Here is a 25,598-nt window from a genome sequence, read left to right as displayed (position 1 = left end):
TAACTAAAATCATGTCTTGCCCACACATAGACGATTCCTTTCATTTCAGTGTCCTAGACACAGTGGGTTCATGCACTTTCCACTGTTGCAGTGAGTTCAGAACATTTAGGATGTGATCTAAATGGTTCAGGTTCTTCTGTTGTGGTAGACAAGCACTATCCTGACCTTTGACAGACCTTCTCTTCCAGACTACACAGTTATAACACATGCATCTTTGCTGTGTAGGTTGAGAGTCACCTGGGAGAGGCTTCTGCTCTCTGACAATCAGCCAGCTCCTTATCAGTTTTCTTAAGCTTTGGGTGTCCCTGAAATCCTTCCTCTGATTCTTTTAGGTGAGGCTCGGCAGGTCCTCATTTACAACATGACCGCCAAGAGGTAGTGCAGAAAGCAGGATGAATGGAATTCCTAGATCATCTGCAAGTATCCATCAGAGGAACAAGTTACCTTCCGTAATGTTCTTTCTGGGGGATAATCTGTGTAACTGTAGATTCTTCACGCCCTCCCACTTCCCTGTTTTGTAGAGTGGGTGAACATCATAATTCTCACAAGTTGGATTTTGGCATGCTTCTTCCTGCATTTTGTGTTTTCATGCAGCTCTGCTCCAAAAGTTCTTGAGCTGTATAGAGTCACCACAGAGCCACACGATTCCACCTGTCAGCGCATAAGGGCAGTGCTGTAAAATTCACATTATCCTGCTTGGCACCTGGGGTGTTCTAAAGGTGAGGAATCTACGGTAAGAAAGAGTATACTGCACAAAGAGGCTTACCAAAAGTTAGTAACTTGCTCTTTTGGTAGATTTTCATGTATAACCCTTTTTTCTAACTGAATCTACTTCTTTGGATCTTTGCTTAGAGTGAAATATAGGTTTAAAGAAAGTGCATGTTTTAAATTTATTGACCTTGTTATATTTACACAAAATCATTTTACATGTAAAGAAATCCCTACCTTTGTGTCCCCTTAAAAATGGGTACATCTGTGATAATTTGCCATCTAAGCCACTAACGCACCATTATTTAGGTGCCAGTATAAAAATGCACTTTTTATGTCATTGTATTCTCTGCCATTGCTATGGTTTTTAGTTTGAGCCTACTGGACAGCACAAGCTTTTTGGTTGCAAAAGACCTATTTTGGGCTTACGGTAAACTTACAGGGTCTTATAACTCGACCACTGCTTACCACTCGTTGGCTTTTTTGTCACTCCTATGTGCTTACTTCTTATTTGATGGCATTCCATGTCCCAGCTTGCCCATCTTATGTTTGGCCCTCCCTGAAGCACAGCCTATTTATCATCTCTCTGACTGTCTGGCTTCTCGCTCCTCTAATGCCCACTCCATGCCCCATGTTGCTATCACTCTTGTGTGCTTCTAAGCTGTTGCCTGTGTTGCTGTCACTTTTATGTGCTTCTCACTCTCTCATGTGTTTCTACCTCACGCTCCGTGTTCTTCTCTTCCTTGACCACCATGCACCATGTGTTCTTCTTTTTCCATGAGTGCTTTCCCCACCTCCAGTTTTGCTTTGGCAGTGGTTTTCCCTACTTGCCCCTTTTTCTCCCCCCAAAACGTCATCAACCCCCGATTTTTTTTTTTTTAATTGCACTTTTACGCTAAGAAAATTTATGTTTTTATTTACCGATAAGTGGCAATCTTGGATCAGTAAATAAAAAATTAAAGTTAATGACACCTACGTCATTCTGCTGCATGCACATGCTTTCTGACGCATGTGCATACTAGTGAATTAACGCACCAGTCAGTAACAGTTGCTTCATCACACCTTTTAAAAAATATATATTTTATGTTTTTTGACAACGTCGTAGTGCATCGCCAAAACATGAGACCTAATGGCTTGGCCACTGCTTGTTCTTTTATTTTGACCCATTTTCATGGTTTTCATAATAGAGAAAGTTCCTCAGATTTAATCTGGTGCCAGAGATTTTTCTTTAGCTGTTCTTTGATGAAGTAAACATCTGAAGTCCAGTGTCGCAGTTTCACCTCCCCCGAGACTAAACACCTCACATACATTTTGAAGTTAACATTTGCTATCAAAATGCATCTACCCTTCAGATTTATTGATAATATTTCTGTGTTTTGTATCACAGGTATAAAGGGAAAAGCTACCGCGCCACAGTGGAGGTTGTGAGGACTGCTGACCGGGTGAATGAGTTCTGCAGGACAACTTGTATTAAACTGGAGTGCTGCCCAAATCTGTTTGGCCCATTGATGGTGCTTGATAAATGTTCAGAAAACTGCTCTGTTCTGACAAAGACCAAATACAGTGAGTAACAATATTGTTGCGTGTGAATCACAATAATGTCTTATGGCAGTATAGTTGACAATGCCAGTAGGCAGGTTAATTAAGGGACTTCATCTGTCATCATTTTGGCCCGTAGATTTGCCTTTCTTAGATAGATAAGAGACATCATCCTTTGTTTGATAAGTCCAAGGAAGAGTGTCGTGAAATCAAGGTTAATGTGCTATAAGCCTCTAAGTGCCCAAAGGTGGTTGTAGTTTTGCACCAGCAATTTCATTAATTACTTTATTATATTCTAGGCCACGTTCAGCCAAAAACTTTCCACAAATATTTGTGGACACCGAGTGAGAAGCTGATTGTTTTAAAATGTTGCTTCACATCGTAGCAGGCCCATTCATTGAAGTTCATTCCTTTGTGTTGGTGCCAGCATCTTAAACACTTAGCCCTATTTTGTGACTGAATCTAGAAATATAAGTAGAACAATAAAAATCTGTAAGATGACATTAATCTATTTTTCCTGAGCTCCTTGTATAGAATGTAGCAGGTGTACAAAACAAATCATGTGAATCGAATGAGATCATGTTTTTAATGATCAGCTGGTGCTGAAAGATTCAGTTGCAAGTGGGGATTCTGATGGATACTTCTATCTACAGATTCCTCACTTGAGAAAACTCCCAGATGCCAGACTAAATCCAGAAACTTTTCTCCAGTAATCTTCTCACACGCTGTTAGGTGGTGGTATGTGACTCTTCGCTGGCTCGATACCACTCCTGCATACTTACGTCATTTTCTTTCTTTCAGACCCTTCCAACACGCCTCCTGAGCTGTGTTCCCAATTTATTCTGCTTTCTCATGACTTCTAAACAAAATATAGTTTGCTAGGGAACAGAGTCCCCTCCTATAACCGTGCCATGACTTTAGAAAAGTGATGTTGGTCAATGACCCAGGGTGTGCCTTTAGTATCTTGGCTAGGGCCATGCTAGACGCGGTGCAGTTAATGCACACTCATGCCCCTGAAGGCAATTTGTGAGAAAAAGTAAAGATGTATGGCACTGAACATATGAAAAAGTAACCTTCACCGTCAAACTCATCCAGTTAGTCCAAATCAAAGTCCAAACACAACATAAAAAGTGAAGCAGGACTCAACTCCATTCCATCACTCTGTATCCAAAGAGAAGGCACGAAGGCATCGTAATAGAAGTCTGTCTCCCTCTAGGTCCCTGGTTAATGAGGCAATTTCCCAACTGATTTTGTTGCGCCTTGAGTCTCCTGGGCCATCAGCGCCAACATAGCAGATTGAAGCCTTCAAGGAAGCCATGCTGCAGATTTTTTATGCTCTTCCTGCTCCATTTGACATGCTTTCAGGTCCCAGGGAGCCGCAGGGACTTCAATTCAGGTTAACCCCTCACTACACAGATGACAACCTTTATATGGATTTACAAGAGGCCAGTGAGCCTGATTATTCCACTGAGGCTGGGTTTGACTTGCAACGTGGGCCTCCAACAAAAGTGAGTTAATCACTTTCGGTAGTGGTCCAGTGTGGCAACGGTAGTCCAGGTTTACAGCTGCCATCAGTCAAGACAAAAACAACATCCTTATGGAAGTCCTGCAGCCTGAGCCACACATGGCTGGGCTCGCTCTTGCTCCCCTTTGAGTCTCTCTTAGGTACCTTGATGAGCACATGTCAAAATCCTGCTCTTGCCTGCCGGTGAATAGGCAGGTTGCCAGGCATCAAATATTGGCTTCTGGTGCCCTGATTTTCTTACTGAACATTCTACCCCGGAGAGCCTTGTGGTTTAGTCTGCAACAAGTAAGGTGAATCCCAGTTCGTTCCCCAGAATTCCCCTGGATTAAGGAGTCACAATTAGCATATGCTGTAGGATTATTGGTTACTACACCCATGCCCTGTGGGACATGGCCACAAGATCTTGCTGGCAATCTCGAAATACCATTCTCTTACAAAAGATGCAAGTGTTACTCTCTAAATGTGCTATCTATAGTAGGAAAGTCTTTGATCCAGGAGGGAGTTGTTACTCTTGCTATTTCCTTGTGGTGAGGAAGGCTATTTTCGACCTTTGACCTCCGAGCTTTTCAAAATGTGTCCGTCCGCACGACAGCATTCAGACTGGCCCAGATATTATCTGTTATGGACCTGGATGACTGGATGCGGGAAGTGCCACTTAATGTTCATAAAAGTGATGGTGGTGGTCGCTGCCCACGTTTTAAAGTCAGGGATACTGGATTTCCTACCTTAATAGCTGGTTGTTGAACGCAAGCTCGCCAGTGTCAGTCATAGACCACCTCTAGATGACAGCGACCCTCCTGACATCATTGCATTCAATATCAACGAATCAAAGACGAAATTGATTCCTTCATAGAGGCTTCTGTTCATCATTACTGTTCTGGGCACAGTTCGGAGCCTTTTATCCATGGCGACCAGTCCAGGATATTTGCTCTATGATTCTGATATTTCCACATGTGTCCTGGATCACAATGAGAGCAGTTCTGAAGCTTCTTGGCCTCTTAGCTTCTTGCATCCTCCTTGTTCTTTATTCCAGCTGGCATATGTGGGCTCTACAATGGAATCTACAGTTCCGATGAGCTCACATTAAGGAGATCTATCGAATGCCTTCCAGATTTTTGAGGAGATGGCTTGCGATCTGCATTGGTGACTTCTCAAACTGAAATGATCCAGCGGTGCCCTCTCTCTTTCCCATCCAGCGCTAATGCTGCTTGTAGGAAATTGGCCCCTTAAATGTTATGTGAATACCATGTAAAGGGTCCAGGGATTCCCCAGTCAGTGGACAGGGTTTGCTATGCAATCCCAAAGTGCTCTATTTAGGGGTAGTGTGGTAGAGCAGCCTTAGGCTTAAAACAGAGGAGTGCAAGATTTCTACAAATACAAACAATAGTTAATAATTGAGACACATGTCTCAAGAAGGAGATCCACACCAATTTATAAAAGTATCAGGTAACGTTATATATGTTTAAGCATCAGAGCAAAAACATTCAGGTAAGTATGTTTTTAAATAAGAATTCTTTTCACTTTAAAAAGTGGACACTTAGTCAATTTATGACTTCTGTAACATTATCCTATTGGAAGAAAAACAAGTAGAGTACAGTGACTTACAAGACCAATCTACTGGGGTTAAGGTGAGTAGTGGACAAGGTCCAAGGCAGCACCAACAGTACACACCCTCAGAGGCATAGGGACGGCTGGGTGCAGAGTGCAAAACCGCATTGGGTGCCTAAAGCTTTCCTATGGGTATCTTGTCACTGCAAAAAGAGACTGCAAACTAGAACTAGGCGTCGGGTGAGCCACCAAATGGGATCAAGTCTTGCAGTGCTCAAGGACATAAGGACACCAGTGGTCCTATTATACTCGGTCCGAAGCTTCTGGAAGGACTGTTGGGTGTCCGTCACCGGTTGCAGTGGAGGGAGGCCCAGAGGGCAGGGTGCAGGCTTGCAGTGGGGAGCCAGTCCGGGTGTACCAAAAAGTGGACTCAAGTCTCACAAGCCTGGGGGACGCAGAGACACCAGTAGTCCTCTTCTCCTCAGTCCGTGGCATCTGAATACAGAGGTGCAATTGACCCTAAGGGTTGTCATCACCAGAGGCGGTCGAGGTTGAGGGGAGGGCATGCACAAAGAGACTGCAGGCATGAGAATGAAGGTTGCAGTGGGGACACCCACAATTGACTTTCTCTGGAGAGGCTGGGGACCAGATTGGCACCGTTGGCCCACTTCCACATGGGCTTGGAGGCTTGGGTTCAGTGGTGCTGTCCAGCGCTAGTTTTGGCGGTCCGGAGTCCTCTTCAGTGGTGCCTTCAAGGATGCAGGGGAGCAGCTCCACTACTCCATGGGAGTTACTTGTGCTGCGGTGAAGGTTGGCATTCTTCCTTGGCTTTTGGAAGTTTAGCAGATGGACGACAAGGAGTGTTTCTCGCAGTTATCAAAAGTCCACAGACAGTTTAGCAGGGTTGGCGCCAAGTCCGTCATGGAGCTTCAGTTCTTGCCATTTGCTTCTCTGAAGTGCCCTTGTTCAGGTCAGCAGGGATTTGCTTCTTTTGTGCTAGGGGCTCCCCTCTATACTGAATTTAGGGCCATTAGGGGTGTGTAGGGTAATATTAATTAGGCTACGGACCCTTTGGGTCACTACATCCCCTATATGACCACTTCCTATGGGAAGTGGAAATAACACTGTCCCAGAATTCCTAGGCATGCCATATCAAAGATCGCTACCTCTGGAAATGTGTGTCCACCTCTCAGTAGCCCAGCTTAGGGGTGGATTTTCCTGGAGGGGGCGTGTCTACCTGACTAGCTCATTTTCCCACTTGTCCAGGTACAAAGTGGGCTCTGGACGGGGGAGGTGGCTTCCTCTCCTGTGAGGAGATTCTCATTTCAAAGGCGGCAGCCCTTTGAGGCTTGTCGCCTAGGAAGACTAATCAGCAGGCAACTCTCTTCCCAGACAGGCTTTTGTTCTGGGCCTCTTGAGAGCAGAGGGCTCTAATCCTAGGGTTCCAGAATGGTGCCTCAGGTTGCAGGCTGGCAGAAACTGGTCAGTGAGCACACTAGAGGCTCATAGGGCTTTTTGTGAGCTAATTTCAGTGCTTCAGGTGAGGCCACTAGCCATACACACTAGTTTCTTTTTGCCGTACTTGTATGTGTCCCATCAGTAGAACTAAGGATACCAACATAATTTTTAGCCTTCACATTTACAGGCCGTTTTGCAATCCTAAATAATCACAAAACCCCTGAGTGGGCGTTTCAGACCCCAAGCTAAGTACTATTGCTTCAAAATATTTCAGTATTTTCACATCATTTATTATTTACAGTTTAACTAAAACCATAATAGCACAGACCCAAACGTCCATCATTTAAATGTAACAAATGCAACAACGATTCATAAAACATATCAATATTACACAAGTATTACTAGAATACAGAAGTCTTTGCCTCGTTGCCCCAAATGTAAAGTAACTAAGAATATGGTTACTCCAAAAGGAGATAGATCAAGACAGGTTTTAAGAAAAAAAGGTTAACACAGTAGTAGTTCAGATATGGTAATATTATTTTCATAACTTGGGGAAACAGTGGTGTTGGTCATTCCAGTATTTATGTATTAATTTACAGGCTAGGTTCCTAAGCCTGTGGTTGCTTTATCTGATTTAAAACGTAATTTCTCCTACATCATGATGTTAACTGGATTCTACTGTGATGCTCAAAACCTCTCCTTTGTTTATTACAGCACACTATTATGGGAAGAAAAAATGTAAGAGACTAGGAAGGCCTCCGGGTGCACACAGCCACTTTGACATAGGCATAAAGAAACCTAACAAAAAAAGGAAAAGGCGCAAGCACTTCTTTGTACACAAAAAGAAGCGTTCCTCTACCTCTGTGGACACCACACCAGCAGGATCTCTTCAGGTATTTTGGTGTTTTATGGCATTCAAGCACAAACAAGTCTAATTGAATACCACATAATACATTGCCTCTATTCTTGTGTTTAATATGAAGGTGATTCATCCTCTGAAGAGAAGGTAATCAGAGGGTGCATGAAATGCAACTATGACTTGGTGCTCTTCTGACTTGTATGTGTACTTGGTATTGTGCAGTTTGAATAACTGACCTATTTACAACTAACTTTTGTTTTCAACAAGGAAGAGAGATTAATGGTGAGTACCAGATGTAATGGATGCCTTATCATACATTACAGAGGGTGCATGAAGTGCAACTATGACTGAGTGTACTTCTGACTTGTATGTGTACTTGGTATTGTGCAGTTTGAATAACTTACCTGTTTACAACTGACTTCTGTTTTCAACAAGGAAAAGAGATTAATGGAGAGTACCAAATGTAATGTATGCCTTATCCTGCCCTTTTCTTAGTTCACTGTATCACAAATGAGTGTGTCCCCAAGACTCTCTCCTGAAGGAGAACATGGATGAAAAGACAGTAGACAGACCATGTGAAACATATGCAGCAGCCATAAATGTATTCTGTTAACACACGGGTGAATTCTAATGTCAACAACAGCCAACATTGATGACCCCACCTTACAGGTCAACTTCGTTGTAAACAAACAAGCTACAATAGCCCCAGATAATAGACCAAACAGCTATATCTAGGGGCCTTATAAAATGAACCCTAGATTCTATCCCCCTTGTGGAAGGACCATGAAACAAAGGAAGAATAACAAACTGTTGGGTAGAATGTTAGTGGGGCAAGGTTCTGGTTCCCTGCGTGGAACCTGGGAATGGAGGAGAGAGGCAGTTGGTGCCGGAAATGGAGTCCTGTGTAGGAGATGAAACCAATCTGCTGTGTTGGGATGAACAGGGAGAGTTGGGAATCATTTTATATCCTAATCATTCAGATATGGTTCTTTCCAAGAGTGAGGCTGTTCGCAGGGTGAATCGGACTGTGTTTAGAGATTGGGTCAACGAATATCCAGAGGTATTCAAGGAGAAATAGGGAAGCTTAAAGGATTCCAACATCGTATTGTGTTGAAAAAAAGGCGCCAAGGCAGTAGCACACAAGGTAGGTAGAGTACCATTGGGGTTATGATCAGAACTCAAAAAATGATTGGACAAACTATGTTCCCTGGGAACTATTGAAGTCATTGAAGGATCTGAATGGTTAGCCCATGTGGTTCTGATGCTAATAAGTCCTTAAGATTGTGTGTAGACTTGAGAGATCTCAGTTCGAGTAAATGGGTTGATCGACAACCTTTACTGAATATAAATGAAATGGTGTCGATGTTGGGTGGGGCAAAAATCTTTTTCACTTCACTCGATATTTCATCAGCTTATCATCAAATTGAATTGAGTAGGGATTCATGACATTACACTTCATTTGTGAGTCCAAAAGAGTCATTCAGGTATGTCTGCATGCCATTTGGACTGGCATCTGCAGTTTTTCAAAGGTTAATGAAAAGATTGTTTGATGGGATACAGGGGGTCCTGTACTTTCAGGACAATATTTTGATTTTTGGTGCGAATAAAATGATACATGATGCAACGGTGATGGAGGTCTTGGAGATCATTAAAACAAATGGATTAACTTTGAGGAAGGACAAGTGCAAATTCAAACAAAATGGGGTAGATTACCTAGGTCATCATGTGTCTGAGAAGGGTGTAGAACACAAAAGGAAAATCTTAGATGCTATAAAAAAATGTGCCTGAACCTATTGACAAAGACCAACTACAGTTGTTCATTGGTTTAGTAGAGTATTATGCAAAGTTTGTATGTGATTTTTCAGACAAGACAGCATGTCTACGTAATCTTATAAAGAAAAATGCTAAGTATTCTTGGAACGAGAAGTGTACAAGGTGTTTTAAAGAAATTGAGAGACATTTCAGAAGCGCATCCCCTCAAGGCTTTTGACATCAGTGATTTATGTATTGTTACCACTTATGCAAGTATTACAGGGTTGGGTGCAGTTCTCATGCAGCACCGTAGCAATAAAAATGAAGAAAATATAGCATTTGCATTAGGGACCTCGAGGGTGGCTGAGAATATATACTCTCCACTATAGAGAAGGAGGTGTTGGCATTGTGGTGGGGCGTGCAAGATTTTAAGAACTTCCTATGGGGAAGAGAGTTCGTTTTGAGAACCGACCATAAACCTTTAGTGGATTTATTCACAACAAAAGCTGGTGGTAGGGCTACCTCTCGTATTGCCAAGTGACAATATTGGTTGCAAGGATTTCAGTATAAGCGAGTGTATGTACCCGGTGTGAAGAATAGGGTGGCCGATTGTCTTTCAAGATTTCCTTTGGATGCAAATGAGAACAGTTTGGATGTGAAAGACGACTTAGAGATGGTGTGTATGGTGTATTCTGTTACAGAGGTATCCAAGGGGCCCCTAGTGGAAGTGGAGTGGGTGAATGCATTAGCTGTTGATGAGCACTTACAATGTGTAAAGAAATTCATAACAGAAGGTTGGCCAGATGTAAAAAAATGAACTGAGGTTTTAGTTCCTTACAAGAGAGTTGAGGAGGAATTGTCTGGGGTTGGCGACTTACATCAAAGAGGTGATCAATTGGTGGTTCCGGAAACTTTGCGGAAGAGTGTATTAGACTTAGCACATGAAGGGCATCCCGGAATTCATGCTATGAAATGCAAAGTGAGGGAGGATTTTTGGTGGCCAGCGGTTGACAAAGCCATTGAACATTATGTTTGAGAATGCAGTTTGTGTATGTTAAGTGACAAAACTCAGGTAATGTGTCCTTTACCTGTGCACCCAAAAAAGGTAAAGAATATTCCGTGGACCAAGGTTGCATTTGATGTATCTGGTCGGTTTGGAGTTTTTGGTAGTTCACCTAAATATGATTTGGTCGTGATAGACTACATGAGCAAGTGGCCAGAAGTAAAGTTTGTGGATAATGTGAGTTGGGATTCGGACATCAGATTCTTCAAGGAAGTGTTTTCGAGGGAAGGTTTCCCAGAGGAAATGGTGATCGATAATGGCACACAACTGGTGTCATTAGAAATGCAACATTTCCTGGTAGGTGCAGGCATAAAGCATGTTTTGACATCCCTGTATCATCCCCGCAGCAACGGCCTAGTAGAGAGGTTCAACCGGGTCATAAAAGAAAATCTGCAACTTGCTCTTATCAATAGAATAGATTGGAAGAATTCTAATAAAGTTATTGTGGGGAATATGAACTACACCACACATTTGTTCTGGCATGTCCCCATTCACCCTCTTGAGAGGTAGAGTGGCTGGTTCTAAGTTAAACAAAGAATGGATGGACAAGAAGGGTATTGATTTGGAGAGAATGGGAAGTGTGATGGATGTTAGATCTGCAGTACAAAAGAAGTACACATCCAAGGACTATACACATGTTTTTGGATGTTTAGGAAGGTAGTTTAGTCAGGATCAGGAAGCCGGGTTTTGTCCGCAAAGGTCTATAAGGGGGGAGGGTATGTTGGGTAGAATGTTAGTGGTGCAAGGTTCTGGTTCCCTGCATGACTTGGGAGTGGGGGAGAGCGTCAGTTGGTGCCGGGAGAACGACAGGTGAAGTCAATAAACTACTTACCTCTACCACTTTGTGTCCTCCCTTCACAAACCCTGCTTCTGAATAGGTCCACCAATGAAAGAATGAATCTTATTATTTATAGTGAGAGTAGCAGGCCTATGTCCCTACCCTCAGCTAGGGGGCAACAGCACGTGGTGGCAAATACAAAAGGTGCTTGGAATAAGAAAGTGTGGAGAATGCATTAGTAATAGAAACTAAGCAGAAGCAGATAAATCTGTGCAACAAGATAATATCTCATTGCACAAGAGTGTCGGCAGGCATGTTACATAAGCCTTTACGTAGAGTGCAATGTATATTTAATGCATGAGACTTTAGAGCTTCAGCAGCTTCTCTTTTAAAGAACTTATTTGTGGCTGTGTTCAATAAGAGGCTAGTAGAGTGGTTAATTAAAGGGCATTGTCAATAATCAGAATTACAGTGTGAACATGGCTAATATTGTCATTATAAACCTTTGTACAAAGTGTCCATAAGAAGAACTATGCCAGGAGTATTACGCTATGGAAAAGCCAATACATTAATTTAAAAACACTGGTGTTTGGGATTTCTCTGTAAGGATAGTGATTCCTATTTAAGAGCGTACTAAAACAGAATAACTGATGATATTGTTTATGCTTTATCTGGAGAATAATACATTAGGGAAATACCTTTGAAGAAAAATTGCCAATTTACAAACAGCGTTGCTTTATTGGTTTCATGTGTCAGTAAAATCAAGTTTGGTGCATTTAACTTGGCTGTTCTAGCGAACAAGTAAACTGGCTGGTTGGGCTCTCTAGCTTATGAAGTAATCTTTTACGAATGTCATTTTGGTGTTGCACATTTTCATTCTTGACACACATCTGCTGGTAACCTCTATATGAACCAGCTTCAAGGGCAGATATCAGTGATCTGCCTAAATGGTTGCAGTTTCTCTACACTATAGGCAGTCTGCAGTATGTAACCCTTTTTGTTAATAACATGGTGGGTAAATAATGTCCAATAGTAACAGAAATACACAAATAACATGACAGGAGAAAAATCAGTCTACAAAGTAATACGTGGCTGGATATGATACTATACATTAATATTGTTCAGCGGCCACTGCTGCATATGTTAAGGAAGGAGGGCGGAGGGGGTGGAGGATGGGGGAAACAACATTTTTAAAAAAAGAAAACACTTACCTTGCGCAGCCTGTCTCCTGCTGCCTCACACCCCTTGTGGTGTACCATCATTTACTGGGACACCTGCACGTGCTCCCAGCAATTCTGGTGCTGCTTACAGGTAAACATGGCATGTAAGCAGCGTCAGGATTGGTCTGAGCGTCAGTTACTGCTGCTCAGACTCAAGCCAGGGGTCTGTGCTGTTTCTCTAGGAGAAACTTAAGTGCGCATGTGTGTTTGGCCAGCCTCAGACGGCCGGCCAAACACACATGCACACTTAGTGCATTTCCCCTCCTCCCCACTTCCACCTCCCCGTGGCTCAGCCCCGCCCCTCCTTGCTGGCTGAGCCAGCAAATGAAAAGGGAAAAGTAAAACACTAGTAAGCTATTGTTTTATTTTTCATCAGCTGGCTCAGCCACTTGGGTGATGCCCCTTTGCCACTACAGAGGGGCAGCCCCTGATATTGTCCCACAGAAATACTACTTGGCGGATAGCATTCTAGGTGAAGGCCGTCACATAGGATTTTCATGTTGAGAAAATGCAAACCCAAATCCATAGAGCATGATTCCAGCTAGGGCATTGGTGGCCCAAAGGAATGCTGCCATATACTCTAATAATATGTAAGGGATAAAGTCCCTCCTGCCATACTTTATAGGGATGTCGCAAGTCAATGAGGAGTTCCTTTATAAGCTTGTGGAACTCCGAGGTACTTTGCTTTCCAGCCTTGCTTTCTTGATCCCTGAGAAGCAGTGTATCAAGTGTAGTTCTAGGGTTAGAAAGAGAAGCAATGGCTGGCAGATGTTGTCCTAGATTGCCACTTCTAGAAATCCATGCATATAAAATGATCTCCAGCAGAGCATGACGCCTCTAAGTTTTATCTACAGCTTTAGGCGAACTGTGTGGAGCAATTTGCAGTTGCATTCTGTTTTTTTAAGAATAAGTCAGTTGCTGTATATAAAACTACTACCATCACTTTTTAGGTTACTCCGAAATCAAACTCTAAATTAAAAAAATCTATTCCATTTAACGGTCCTAATGGGAAATAATTTGTGTGTTATTGTACAGTACACTTACTTATGAATGCCAATGCAGTACTGCAGTAATCACAATTTACTTCTTATGTCCCTTTAGGAAAGACATGAATGGAATAAAATGTCACATTTACAGCTCAATGCAACTTACTATTCATTCTTCTAATTATTTCTATTAAGTTTTTTCTTGGGTATATTTCATAAAATGAATATTTATATTAGATTTGTCCCTGCTTTAAATGTCTGCATTGTATTTATTTATTAGAGGTAAATAGGCACCTTAGTCCGAGCTGTATGGGCAACTAATCGCTTCACAAGAAACACAGTAAAGTACATTAATACTAACCATCCCAGTAACTGGATTGTTTCTGTGCAGTTTGAACAGAGTTTTAGGTTCTTTTAAAATGATCGCACATTAGGGATCAGTCTTACATTCTCTAGGAGTTGATTCCAGATTCACGGGGCATGACAGGAAAAGGTCTGGTACATTGCTTTTGTCTTGGATTTTCTTTGGAGAATGCATGCCAACACGTGTAGAAATAGCAATGAACATACAATAATCATAGCTAACATTTCAAATTGTTAAACTACCATATCAGTACACAACTACACTTAAATATGCATTAAAGAAAATGACTGGACGCAGGGATTCTTTTGCGCACAACACAACTCAACATATTAACATAGTAAACTATCCAAAAGTCCCTATTTGATAATGTCTACCATATATATTTGAAATGTCACTAGCTTCACCTCTCTGAAACCCAGTCTTGTGCCATAAATTTATATTGCCATCCAAGCACTTAGATTTATCTCCTTCACAACAGTGATTGTTTGCTCCACCAAGAATGCAGGATGTTTATTCATGGTTTCTTTGACACACATTAAATTATATATTTGCCAAGTTAAACTTAAGCAACACAACCTTTAACCATCCAGTTCATGCCTTATTTAATTCTAAAAGTTTTTGGCTGTATGTTCCTTCAGTTGCACCATAATACAAACATACCCACTAAATCAAGCAAACAAAATGGTGCTGGAAAAAGTCTTAAGGGCATAGTCAGAATCGCTCTCCACTTGGATCTGTTAATGTTTACATTCAGATGTGTATTCCAGTTCTCTAAATCTTCCACATATTCATCAGATTAATCTGGGAGCAGGACTGAGTACACAGGAAAGAGTTGATTAGGGTTGACTACCTATTTGAAGCAATAGGCATGTGTGAAGAGGAGTCTGCAACGTACACATTAGTACCTTAAGTTGAGAAAGAATGAAATCCCATCAGATTCTCAATTCATTAACGAGTTAGGGCCAGATGTGTGCACCTTTTTTGTGTTTGCAAACGCCCCTATTCACAGAATCGGGCTTTTTGCAAACGCAAAAAGGTATTTTCGTATCTATAAAGCCCAGATTGTAATTCAGTAACCTGTTACCAAATCACAGTTTGAGATTGTTATTCAGTATTTGTTTTGGGGGACCATTCTTAATACCGATTCTCATTGTATAGACAAATGGGTCGTGACAGAAATGCAGCTGCAAAATATTTGCATTTTACCAGCAAATCGAAGTTGGTGGTAAGCCATTCACAAAAGGGAAGGGGTCCCTGTGTAAAAAACAAAAAAACAAAAAGAAAAAAAAAAAAAAACAGCAGGGTATGATCCCACTGCCTACTTCTTAGCAATCAAAAAGTAAACTTTTCATTTTCTTTTTTTTTTTTTACCACATCCCATTTTCCTCTATGTGCTAGATATAAAAAAAAATACAAAAGATTTCTTTATTTAAAAGCAGTCACAGACATGGTCAACTGCTGACCCATCAGACCACCATCCCTGTAATTTTTGTAATTCTCAAGTGTAAGGAATTGTTGGTGAGGTTCAACAGAACATGCCACCTCCTGCAACGTATGAGAGCTCATGTTAAAGATTATTCAGGGCCTCAAACTGCCCTTCTGAAATAAGACGTCTATTTTCCTTAGGAAAGCTTTGGGCATCTTATCCTATCACAGAATGAGGTTGACTTTCCCACAAAGGTACTTAATTTCTTCCTTAAATCTCATTGATTAGCCGTTTTGTGTTAGAAATATGAACTAGATTAGCGCACATAGGGCCAGATGTAGCAAACAGTTTGCACGTCGCAAACAGCAAATTTCGCTGTTTGCGACGTGCAAACTGCAGTTTGCAATGCACAAAATCCCTTTTGCGATTCAGTAACCTGGTTACGGAATCGCAAAACGGGTTTGCGAGTCGCAATTAGGAAGGGGAGTCCCCTTCCTAATTGTGAGTCGCAGTGCAATGCCCGATTGCTTTGTGACTGCGAACGCGGTCGCAAAGCAATCGCAGTTTGCACCCATTTGAAATGGGTGGTAACCCATTCGCAACAGGGAAGGGGTCCCCTTCCCCTTTGTGAATGGAACGGCAAACATTTTTTCAGAGCAGGCAGTGGTCCAATGGACCACTGCCTGCTCTGAAAAAGTGAAACGAAAACGTTTAATTTTGTAGTTTTGGAATGCATCTCGTTTTCCTTTAAGGAAAACGGGCTGCATTACAAAAAAAAAAAACTGCTTTATTTAAAAGCAGTCACAGACATGGTGTCTCCAGGAGGCCACCATCCCTGTGAGTGCCGCGAGTCTCAAGGGGGTCGCAAATTGCGAACCACCTCATTAACATTAATGAGGTGGGCCTTTGCCGGCCCCCTTGCGAGTCGCAAATAGTGTCAGGGACACCATCCTACATTCCAATTTGTGAATCGCAAATTACGAGTCACTCCGACTCGCTATTTGCAAGTCGCAAAATGGAATATACCTAGATCTGGCTCACAATTCCGAAGTAATAAATGTATCAGTCCTTCTAAATTCAATCACATTTTGTAATGTTTATGGCCTGAATTCCCTCAGATGTTTGTATATCAAGTTCAGGCTCTGTACACTGCCCTTCAACACTTTTATCTCCACCTGGAATTGTGGCCATGCCAAGCCTGGTCCTTAAAATACGTGCAATACTTCCTTGGAAATGATTAACACATTTTATTTTTCTGCCCAGCCTGCCATGATGCCAGAAGAAAATGGATTAAACGTCAATGTCTTAACTTGGGCATAAGACATCACCATATGGCCCTAACAGTTATTAAATCGGATACTAGTAAAGTAATCGTTTTCGGACTGACTCGTTTTTACATTTTACCTGGCTTTTAGCAAACTGCATCGAAATGTCGATATCCTTATGTTTTTACTATTTTAACAATGGGCGTTTTTCTAATATTGCATTTTATTGTGCTTTACGGGGATACACTTAAGTGAAAATGAGCATCTAACTCCAGCGAAATAAACAACATTGATGATGCGCTCACATTTACTTATCTAACGTTACATAGAATCACTCGATGGAGTCAGGTGCTCATTTTCACTTAAGAAGAAAAGATTGTTATGTTGGTTATTTTTAGAGGCACATCTCACCTCTGACCCCCTGGTAAAACCTAATCTACAAAGAGTGTTTGCCTTCGGCAAAAGGGGGATGAGTTGTACAAAGAAGGGCAAGTACGTTCTTCAAAGCATTGTTATATAGCTAGACAAGTGTGTATGTGTAGGCCAGAACATGCCCTGCTGCAGCAGAACAGTGTGTACTAGAGCACACTTGGATGCCTCAGCAGTCCCACATCACGTTGTTTACTTGTACCCTCAGGTGTTATTCTGTTTAACTTGGGTTCGTCCTCTAGGCTGGCTGGTATCTCCTATCACATTGCTCTTAACCTCATTTGGCAATCCTTTTCCGTTTGTACTCAGATATGAACTTCTGGCTTGTTTTTTCTCACAAGCGCATTTTATTACAATGTGAATACACAAATTTAGTAATTGAGAAAGGGAGAACAGCATCTGTTCTCCTATGTGAACGCCCTGTAATCCAGGCTGAAAAAACTGGCAACACTAAGGACATTAGAAATCTTCAAAAGAAGTAGTAGGTTCCCACTAGTAAGCTCTGGGAGTGAAGCAGAAACTGGAGGTAATTAGGTGGATGTGCTTTAAAGTTTAGTGGCAGAAAACACTGCGTGGTAATGGAGATATCACACTTTAATAAATGTGCTGTTTCTTCTGAAACTTTCTGCAAAAATATAACTTCGAGGCAAAGATTGGAGTGGGAATGTTGTGAGGAATTTCCCTGGATACCAAGGTTACTTGGAAGGCAGGGATGTTGTAGTACCTTATGGGATCACAAGCTGAGATTGAATGGGTGATAGTGAAAGACTGTTAAATCCAAGGACTGGTGTTATGTTTGGCCACTCTTTGAAGGTGGTGCTTAGTTCAGTAGATTGGAGGAATTCGGTACAAGGCATGGTGAAATGCAAGTATCCAGTTATAACAGGTGAATGTAGATTGCAGGTCAAACGGCCAACAACTTGGCGTGGAAGAGGGCTCTGATGAAGATTAGGAAAGAAATGGGCACACACAGACTTCATGCTTCACTGGGATAGATAGCAAGACTCAGACCACGGTCAAGATTGGATGGCAATCCCAGTTTAAATGCAAACTTCTCTTTGCACCCAGACTAGGAGCACAGTGCATGTGCACATTGCCTTCACAATATGGAGAAGGTGAACCCTGACACAAATCACTGGAACAAGAAGCTCACATGTGCCGTTTGTATACCGTTTAGTGTGGAATCAGCTACAATTTTGTTGTGGTATTTCGAATGCCAAGTTTCAGACTTCTAATTGGGTGTAATTTGCACTCTTGCTGAAAACCAATTTATTGGGTGTGCAGTTTGCAGGTCTCTTGTCACAGGGCCCCCAAAGTGGAATGTAAGAGAAAGGGAATGTCTCCATCCAGGCAGGCTCTGCAAGAGCATTTCTAGAATGTTTGAAAAAGTGAATGTCTGGAGATTTACAAGCTGAGATTGCTCTGGTGCATTTTTCCTTTGATGGCCATAGTTTTCTGGAGATAGGTAGGCCAGAGTGCTTCCCTGGGACGCCTGGGTGGGATGTTTAGGAGGGGGAGCAAGTTATCTTATAACTTTGACGTGGGTAACTTCTCTCTCTCTCTCTCTCTCTCTCTCTCTCTCTCTCTCTCTCTCTCTCTTTCTCTCTTTTCTCCTCTCTCTCTCTCTCTCTCTTCTGTCTCTTTCCCTCTGAGGAGCAGCGTGTTGCTGGGAGGATAAATATGGTAACTTGCTTGTTGTTTGATCCTTTTGTTCCCTGCAAAGTTGTTGGAGGTTAATAAACAGATACGAATAGGGATTGCGAAAACAGGAGCTATTTGTGTCCTTTCTGACAGAATACTGTTAATGTCAAGTCTCTAACAGCATTTGAGATTTCTGGTTACTATATAAATACTTTATCTTGTAGATCTGCATACAGTCTAGTACCTGTGGTATTCACTATTATTAGTTAATAGCTGCACTTTGTGTCCTGGTTCATTGGATTGACAGAATATCATATTATGTTTTCCTAATTTAGTGTCTATTCTGTAGTACAAACGTGGTTGAGGTAATCGTGCCAACCTGAAGCATTTTGTTAATCATTTGTTAAAGATATGTGTAAACTGTGTGAATTGAGATGGTGCTTTTTAAGAGCGGATACTTTCTTGGCACTGTGGAGTTTTGTGCCTGCAGGTGGATATGGACTTATCATTATTAACCACACTTTTTAGTACACAGAAGAGCTTCTGGTAAATGTATTCTGTGCACCTGACGTGCACATCTTCACCAACTGTCTGTTCCTGAGTTTGCAGTGTCAGCATCTTAAAAGAAAAGGCTGTTTAATGCATTGGCAGCCAGGGGACAACTAGAATTCACAGATCACCATTAAGTATTGCAGTTATTGTGCATGTTTGTACTTCTTCTAAATGAAAAAAAACCAAGCACCTAAAATATGATACAGCATGGCCCATTGTTCATGTTAATAGAGGTGTGTTTGTAGGCTTTCATCAAATGGTCAAAAACCTGTGCAGAACCTTGCAGTAAGGCCCGCTTGCGTGTCAGGCATAGCAGTATCCCCAGGTGAGGTAGTGCACCCCCCTCGATCACAACTGGCCTGAATTTTCTGGGTGCAGGATCTTTTGGGTGTGGAAATACTATATGCAGTTTTACTCTCTGAGAAATCCAGCTGGCAGTCGTGCATGATGATCGAGCAAGGACTGCAGGTGCAGGCATAGCTTATCCCCCACCTTCCCACCCCACAGAGAATGGACGAGCATGAACAACTTTCCTCTGCTTAGACCAGCATCCTGTATCTCTTCCCATGCTCCCTACCTCAGCCCTGGCTCTGCACTCTCCCCCAAAGGCTATGAGCAGGTGATAAATGGAAGTTGAATTTTCCCCGGAATGGGCGTTCTGCAAGCAGAAATGGATATGCTAATTCAGGGTGCACAGGTTGTTCCTCATTCAAGGGAAGTTAGACTTGTTAAGTTTTGGGGATACCTGCTGTAAAAGATAATGCCAGCCACCTAGCATCTTCGCACCTAAATCTGTCTAGATCATAATCCGGCCCTAAGTGAGTTGATGAGCCCGAAAATACATGGAGTGGCCGGTTTGTGCAAAAAAGGCTGTTTCCAGTTCTTACTTTCTGAAACCTGTCCATGCTTTGTAGGTCTATGAAAACCTTTGTGGCTTGCTAGTAGAATCCACAAAAAACTGACAGGGCGTGAGAAATAGGATGCAGCACCCTCTCTTTTGAACCAGGTGAAAAAACTATAAACATTTTCCCATGCGTTTATATATTTTCAGTTCTTACTAATATGTTTCCGAGTATCTACTTTTTTTATTTGATCACAAAGCATAATTCCAAAATTATTCTTCAAAAGGGATTATTTTAATTTCATAATGTATAACCAGTAATCTAACAAAATTACAAAAATCGCCAAAAATGTATCAAACCCTACACCCACTAGAGCAATATGTCACAGTCATTTGTGTATATTAAAAACAAGGTCCCTGTTGCCCCCCAAAAGTCAGAGCTGAAGGAGGTATCCGTCATATTTCGGCAGCCTTCTTAAAAGGCTTACCGCAGTGGACAGTTGAAACCATTGACATATGTTTCGTGGAACAATCCTTTATATGGCTCTACCTTCATCAGGACTGTACATGATCAAAGACATACCAGAATGAATGAGCTTGAATCACCAAATTTGCTGTAGGAAAATCCAAATGAGGTACCAAACAACCAAAATGTATACCGTAATTTTCGTTCTGTATCATTCCAGGTTATTTGTTACATCACATATATTGTCTAACATTGAACGTTAATTTAGTGTAACATACATAAGTCACAAATCCACATTGAAACTTGAGTGGATCTAATTCACTTGTATCTATAAACCATAGAAAAAATGAAGCAAAGAGGTATAAAGATCACCAGTCCAAGGCCCATATTTGTGATCAAGGCAGTAATTGTCATTAATACACAATTAAATGTAGAAACAAAAAAGCTTTGTGAATCCTATATTTTTGACCAGTAATAATATTTCTCTCCATGATCTAAAAATCTACATTATTGATACCACCTAAAATGAATACAGTGAAATGGTTGTAGAATGCAGCCTATTGTCAAATTGTCTGAGAGGGATTGTGTGCACTGTGGTATGTTTGTTGCATTTATATTGGACTGCATTTTAATACACACCTATAGGTGAATTATTGACTTATAAAACTGTGCAAACAAAGATTGAAATATTTTTGTAGGCAATTATTCTGCTTTTGATCCCCATAGAAAGTTTTCTTGTGGGTAAGAAAAGGTCTCAAGTCCTGTGTAGTGCATATTCCTGACTAATCAAAAAAGTTTGGAACAATAACCTAGAACTCTCACTATAGGGAGTCTGTTCTTTTGTACAGTCATTTTCCTACACACATTTTCTGATTAACTTACCATTTTCAAATAGTTTATTTTATTAATCCAGGTTGTCCATTTTCTTTTTGTAATGCTTGAAAGTTAAAAAGTTGTGAGAGTAGTTGCTATCAAAACTAAACATTTTAGACAGCTGTCACACGGAGAAAGGCTTTAATTGCAACACTATCAAATTCTGTTAAAATACGTTTCTTAAATATATTTGAAGCTTTTGTTATGTTGCTGTTGGTCAGACTGCTAAAAACCATGCAGTCTGATTGTGATTCATGGCCCTAAAATTACACAACATACTTGACCATATTGGGTTTTGTGTAACATGCTAGCTTGATATGCACTTTATAACCATCTGCATCCTGCATTTGCAGAAGATGGCTTTACGAGTGATTCATTCCTATAATTCGCTGGAACGGTCTATAAAGTTGACACATCCAGTGATTTTTCTTCCGCTGCAAAGGCACAGGAAAGTTAAGAATGATAACAGATCTATGGAGAATTTGGGCCACTAGTGAAGAAATACATGTCAGTTCTGTTAAGAGGTATACTACTAGAATTTCAGGGTCAGTGAGCAAGATAGTGTTTAGGTTTGATCATCTGGCTTCATTCAAGTTCACATCGATAGCATAAGCGATTTTCCAGAAATTAATACCTGACTGGGTCGGGCCTTTGTAGTATCATTAAGTTGCATCTTGGTGATAATCAGACGCCCAGTGCCCTGAGGTAAGGGGGTGTAGAACCTGTTATGTACAGGAAGAGTGCAGCCTCCTTTAGTCAATCAAGGTAGAGAGAATGATCTATTCACTACCGCATGGTGATTAAGAGAGCGAAGTGTAATGGTTTGGAAGCTGGACGAAGAGGTGGAATACTTGCAGGTCTTCACAAGTTATATTGTTTTGAATGTTTAATGGGACTGCTCAATAGTGATTAGAAAGGGGTTCCTGTCCCCCTACATATGTAACATATGGAAAATCCACTGTTTTGGGTGATTAAAAAAGGCCGACCAACATCGGTTGGAAACCACCTAAAACACCCAGATGACATGGGAGAGCATATGCATATGTGTAAACTTCTGAATAGATGCCAATGCATATTTCGGAGCCCAAAACAACGGAATTTAACAGCCTCTTTGTTCTAATTTGAGAGTGTACGTGAAAAGTAGATGCATGGTTCCCAGTGACTGCTCTAAGGACACATGAAGTCAAATAGTCTTGCAGCGAACGGGCCTATAATGTAACAGTCAAAGGCCCTCATTACAACGCTGGTGATCTATGGACTGTCAGGGTCGCGGTGGTTGGCCGACACCACCACATTACTACAGCGGCGTTCGGACCACCAGTTTTCATTGACATGACGGTCTGGCGGTGCTGGCGGTCCTAATCTGACAGGGCAGCGCACTGCAAGCAACGCCGCCCTGGGGATTGCGACCCCCTTCTCCGCCAACGTTTTTATGGTTGTAACCCCACCATGAAAAGGTTGGTGGACACCGGGTGCCCCAGGGGGGGGGGCTCCACTGCTCATGCACTTGGCATGGGCAGTGCAGGGGCCCCCCTGACCAGCAGTGTCGCAATGTCCACTATCTGCTTAGCATTGTGACTGTTGCTGGTGCACCCTACACACTAGAGCATTGCCACCGGCTCTATTACGATTGGGCCAGCGGGAAACCCGTAATGGCCCCGGTGGGGAGGCAGCCACATTGGTGCAACCTGCCTGACGGAACTTCGGCGGACGGGCTTTTCCGTCCGCCGAAGTTGTTATTAGGCCCAAAGTGTCCTTGCACACTATTTATACAGCATATTCAGTCCCAACATGGAAAGTTAAAGATCCCAGATAAGCGAGAATAAAAGGGATTTAACAGGAGGTAGTCAATCACCTTGCATATTCTATTTCTATAAGAAGTCTGTCCACGATGTAACTTGCCACTGTGGATGAGAGAGGCTTTAATGTGCTCCTGTTCCAGATGTTTGTTCTTGACCAGGCAACGACACCAGAAGAAAACAGAGTGAACTAGAAATACTGAACTGATTTCAATGATGAAAGTAATTTGGTAGGAGGTGAAGGTGAAGAAACCACATTCTGATTGGCAGGCTCCTGACCTGCATCACACTTTTTATCCAATACATGGACCCTCTTTGGATCCCTTATCAAGATGATCTAAGCTTAGGTCTCAAGCCACCAAAGTGGGAAGGACTCAGAACTATACCTGAAAGGGTTATGTGTATAGTGATATTAAAGAAACAATAATTTTACTAGAGCGAGCAAGAGATGATTTGAAACAGTGTACTGTAAAACAAGGTGTGAAGTGATGCTGAATTTCTGGTGACAGTAGAGTACCGCAAGTTGTGTCCTTTAGCCGCGATTGATGCACTGCTGCATAGGGAAGGGTGTTCTTTCCATTTCTGCACTTCATAAGTGACGGTGGAAGCCTAATAGTTAGAGGGGAGAGGATGGGTCTTGTCTGGCTCCTGCTATCTTCTATTCGGAGTTTTGGTAAAGTCGTTTTAGCTTGGCCCCCCGTATTATCACCTGAGGAATTAGCTTTTTCTGCCAGGCATACTGATGCACTGATTCTTCCTTCTTTGTTCACAAAGGAGATTTAGAAGAACATGAGGTCTATAATACTTTTCGCTACCGGACAAAAAAACTGCTAGTGTTTTGCAGAAAACTCCTTTTACTCCTAGAAATATGAAAGTGCAGAAACACAGTATATGTACCTAAAATCAAGAACTAAGCCACTGGATCAGAGAGTAGCACAAAATATTATACGTGCATGAAAGCAGCTATGTTTAATTTTTCTGCAAATTCTGACCATTTTAGTTAACTGAAACTGGTACATATGGTAAGAAACAAGTATTTGTACGTGTTAAGTATCATACACAGTTTATTTACCATGTAAACTAATACCCAGTCCAGTATGACCAGGTTACGGTAATTAGAACAGCACATCACTACAACTTGTACCTGTAGAATGAGGGTGAACTATGGGAATATGTGTTTGTACATCAATTTCTGGAAGTGTTTTTTCACATTCCATGCACTTTCCGCCAGTTGCATTGTACAAGGTTTTTACTCGTGAAAGTGTTTGTGGGAAGTCCCACAGGTGCAGGTTTTCCAGAACACATTTTATTGAAGTCAGTGTACAAACGCAGCCTAGAAGGCCACAAGAAGTGATGAGCTTTGAAAATTCATTGTACAGTGTATGTGAAAAGTAAAACCAGAACTTAGATCAACAATAAAAAGAAGAAGAAAAACTAACAACTTGCACATGAAAATACCCCCGACCCCCAACCAACCCCCCAAATGTCTCAGTTGTCAGGTGTCATGTACGTTTAGCGGTCTGTGGCTCGGAATGCTCCCTTCTGGTCCCAGGTCAAGAGGGTACATTGGCAAAAAACAATACTTCAGTATTCAGCCCATCATTGCCAATTTTTTTAATGTTTTTGAGGGCATCCCCTAGGTTGGTAGACAGCCACCTCCAACCCCATTCAGTGGTCTAAACTCCTTTTCCAAACAGCAAGTGTGGGTGGTGTTATGTCTTTCCAATGTATGGCGATATCGCGTTTGGCAGGAGTGAGGCCTAGGAACAGGAGAGCATGCTTATATCTATTGCCCCCAATATCTTCAGCGGCAGGCAAGAGGACCAACTTAGGATCTCTAGGTGGAACCCAAGAGAGGACTCTGCTCAGACAGGAGAGAACTCCCCGCCAGAACACATCTAGTGCTGTACAACCCCACACGGACTGCAAAAAGGTACCTTCTGCCACACCACAGTTGAACTGGGACAAGGCCACCAGACCCATGTGCCACAGGTGGTGTCGGGTATAGTAGGCCAAATGTAATTATTTAAATTGAATAAGTCAGAGGCGGGTCAACACCGCAACTCCCTGTGAGTCCCAATGGCCTCTGTCCAATCATGATCATCTAGCATTTCAATATCTTGTTCCCAGGCAGCCCCAAGGACAGGTAGAGTGTTAGTACTATTAGTGACCAGGTTTTCGGTAAATCTGTGTGATTTTGTGTGTGTTGAGGTCTCCCATAAGGAGTCTGCCCTTGAGGGGGTTAATTTCAGGGAGATCTGTCAGATGTTGATTGTAGGGGGTGAGAGCATGATAGAGATGGAGGTATCGATGGAATTGGCTCTGATGCAAGTGAAATTCCAGCTGCAGGTCTCTATGATTTCAAAATAGTGCCCTGTATAACATTGCCTAATCGAGATACCTAGGGTAAGAGGCAATCCCACCAAAGATGTCTGTTCTATAAGACAGCCCCACCACCCCATACACCACAGATCACTTCCCCAAAGTCTCAGAACCATTCAGGTGG

The 25,598-nt window shown here is 42.0% G+C and overlaps 1 protein-coding gene across 4 annotated transcripts in view; it reads left to right on the top strand.

Annotated features, from left to right (window-relative positions):
• Positions 1-25,598, top strand: part of SFMBT1 (Scm like with four mbt domains 1) — a 477,315-nt gene that overhangs the window by 422,715 nt on the left and 29,002 nt on the right. For all 4 annotated transcript variants that reach the window (XM_069206385.1, XM_069206386.1, XM_069206384.1 and 1 more), the window contains 2 exons: positions 2,096-2,271; positions 7,493-7,671. In XM_069206385.1, coding sequence (XP_069062486.1) covers positions 2,096-2,271; positions 7,493-7,671 — 355 coding nt within the window. The remainder of the gene's footprint in view (positions 1-2,095; positions 2,272-7,492; positions 7,672-25,598) is intronic.

The sequence above is a fragment of the Pleurodeles waltl genome, chromosome 9 (assembly GCF_031143425.1).
Source record: "Pleurodeles waltl isolate 20211129_DDA chromosome 9, aPleWal1.hap1.20221129, whole genome shotgun sequence".
Taxonomy (NCBI): domain Eukaryota; kingdom Metazoa; phylum Chordata; class Amphibia; order Caudata; family Salamandridae; genus Pleurodeles; species Pleurodeles waltl.
This window is presented reverse-complemented; position numbering and strand designations above follow the sequence as displayed.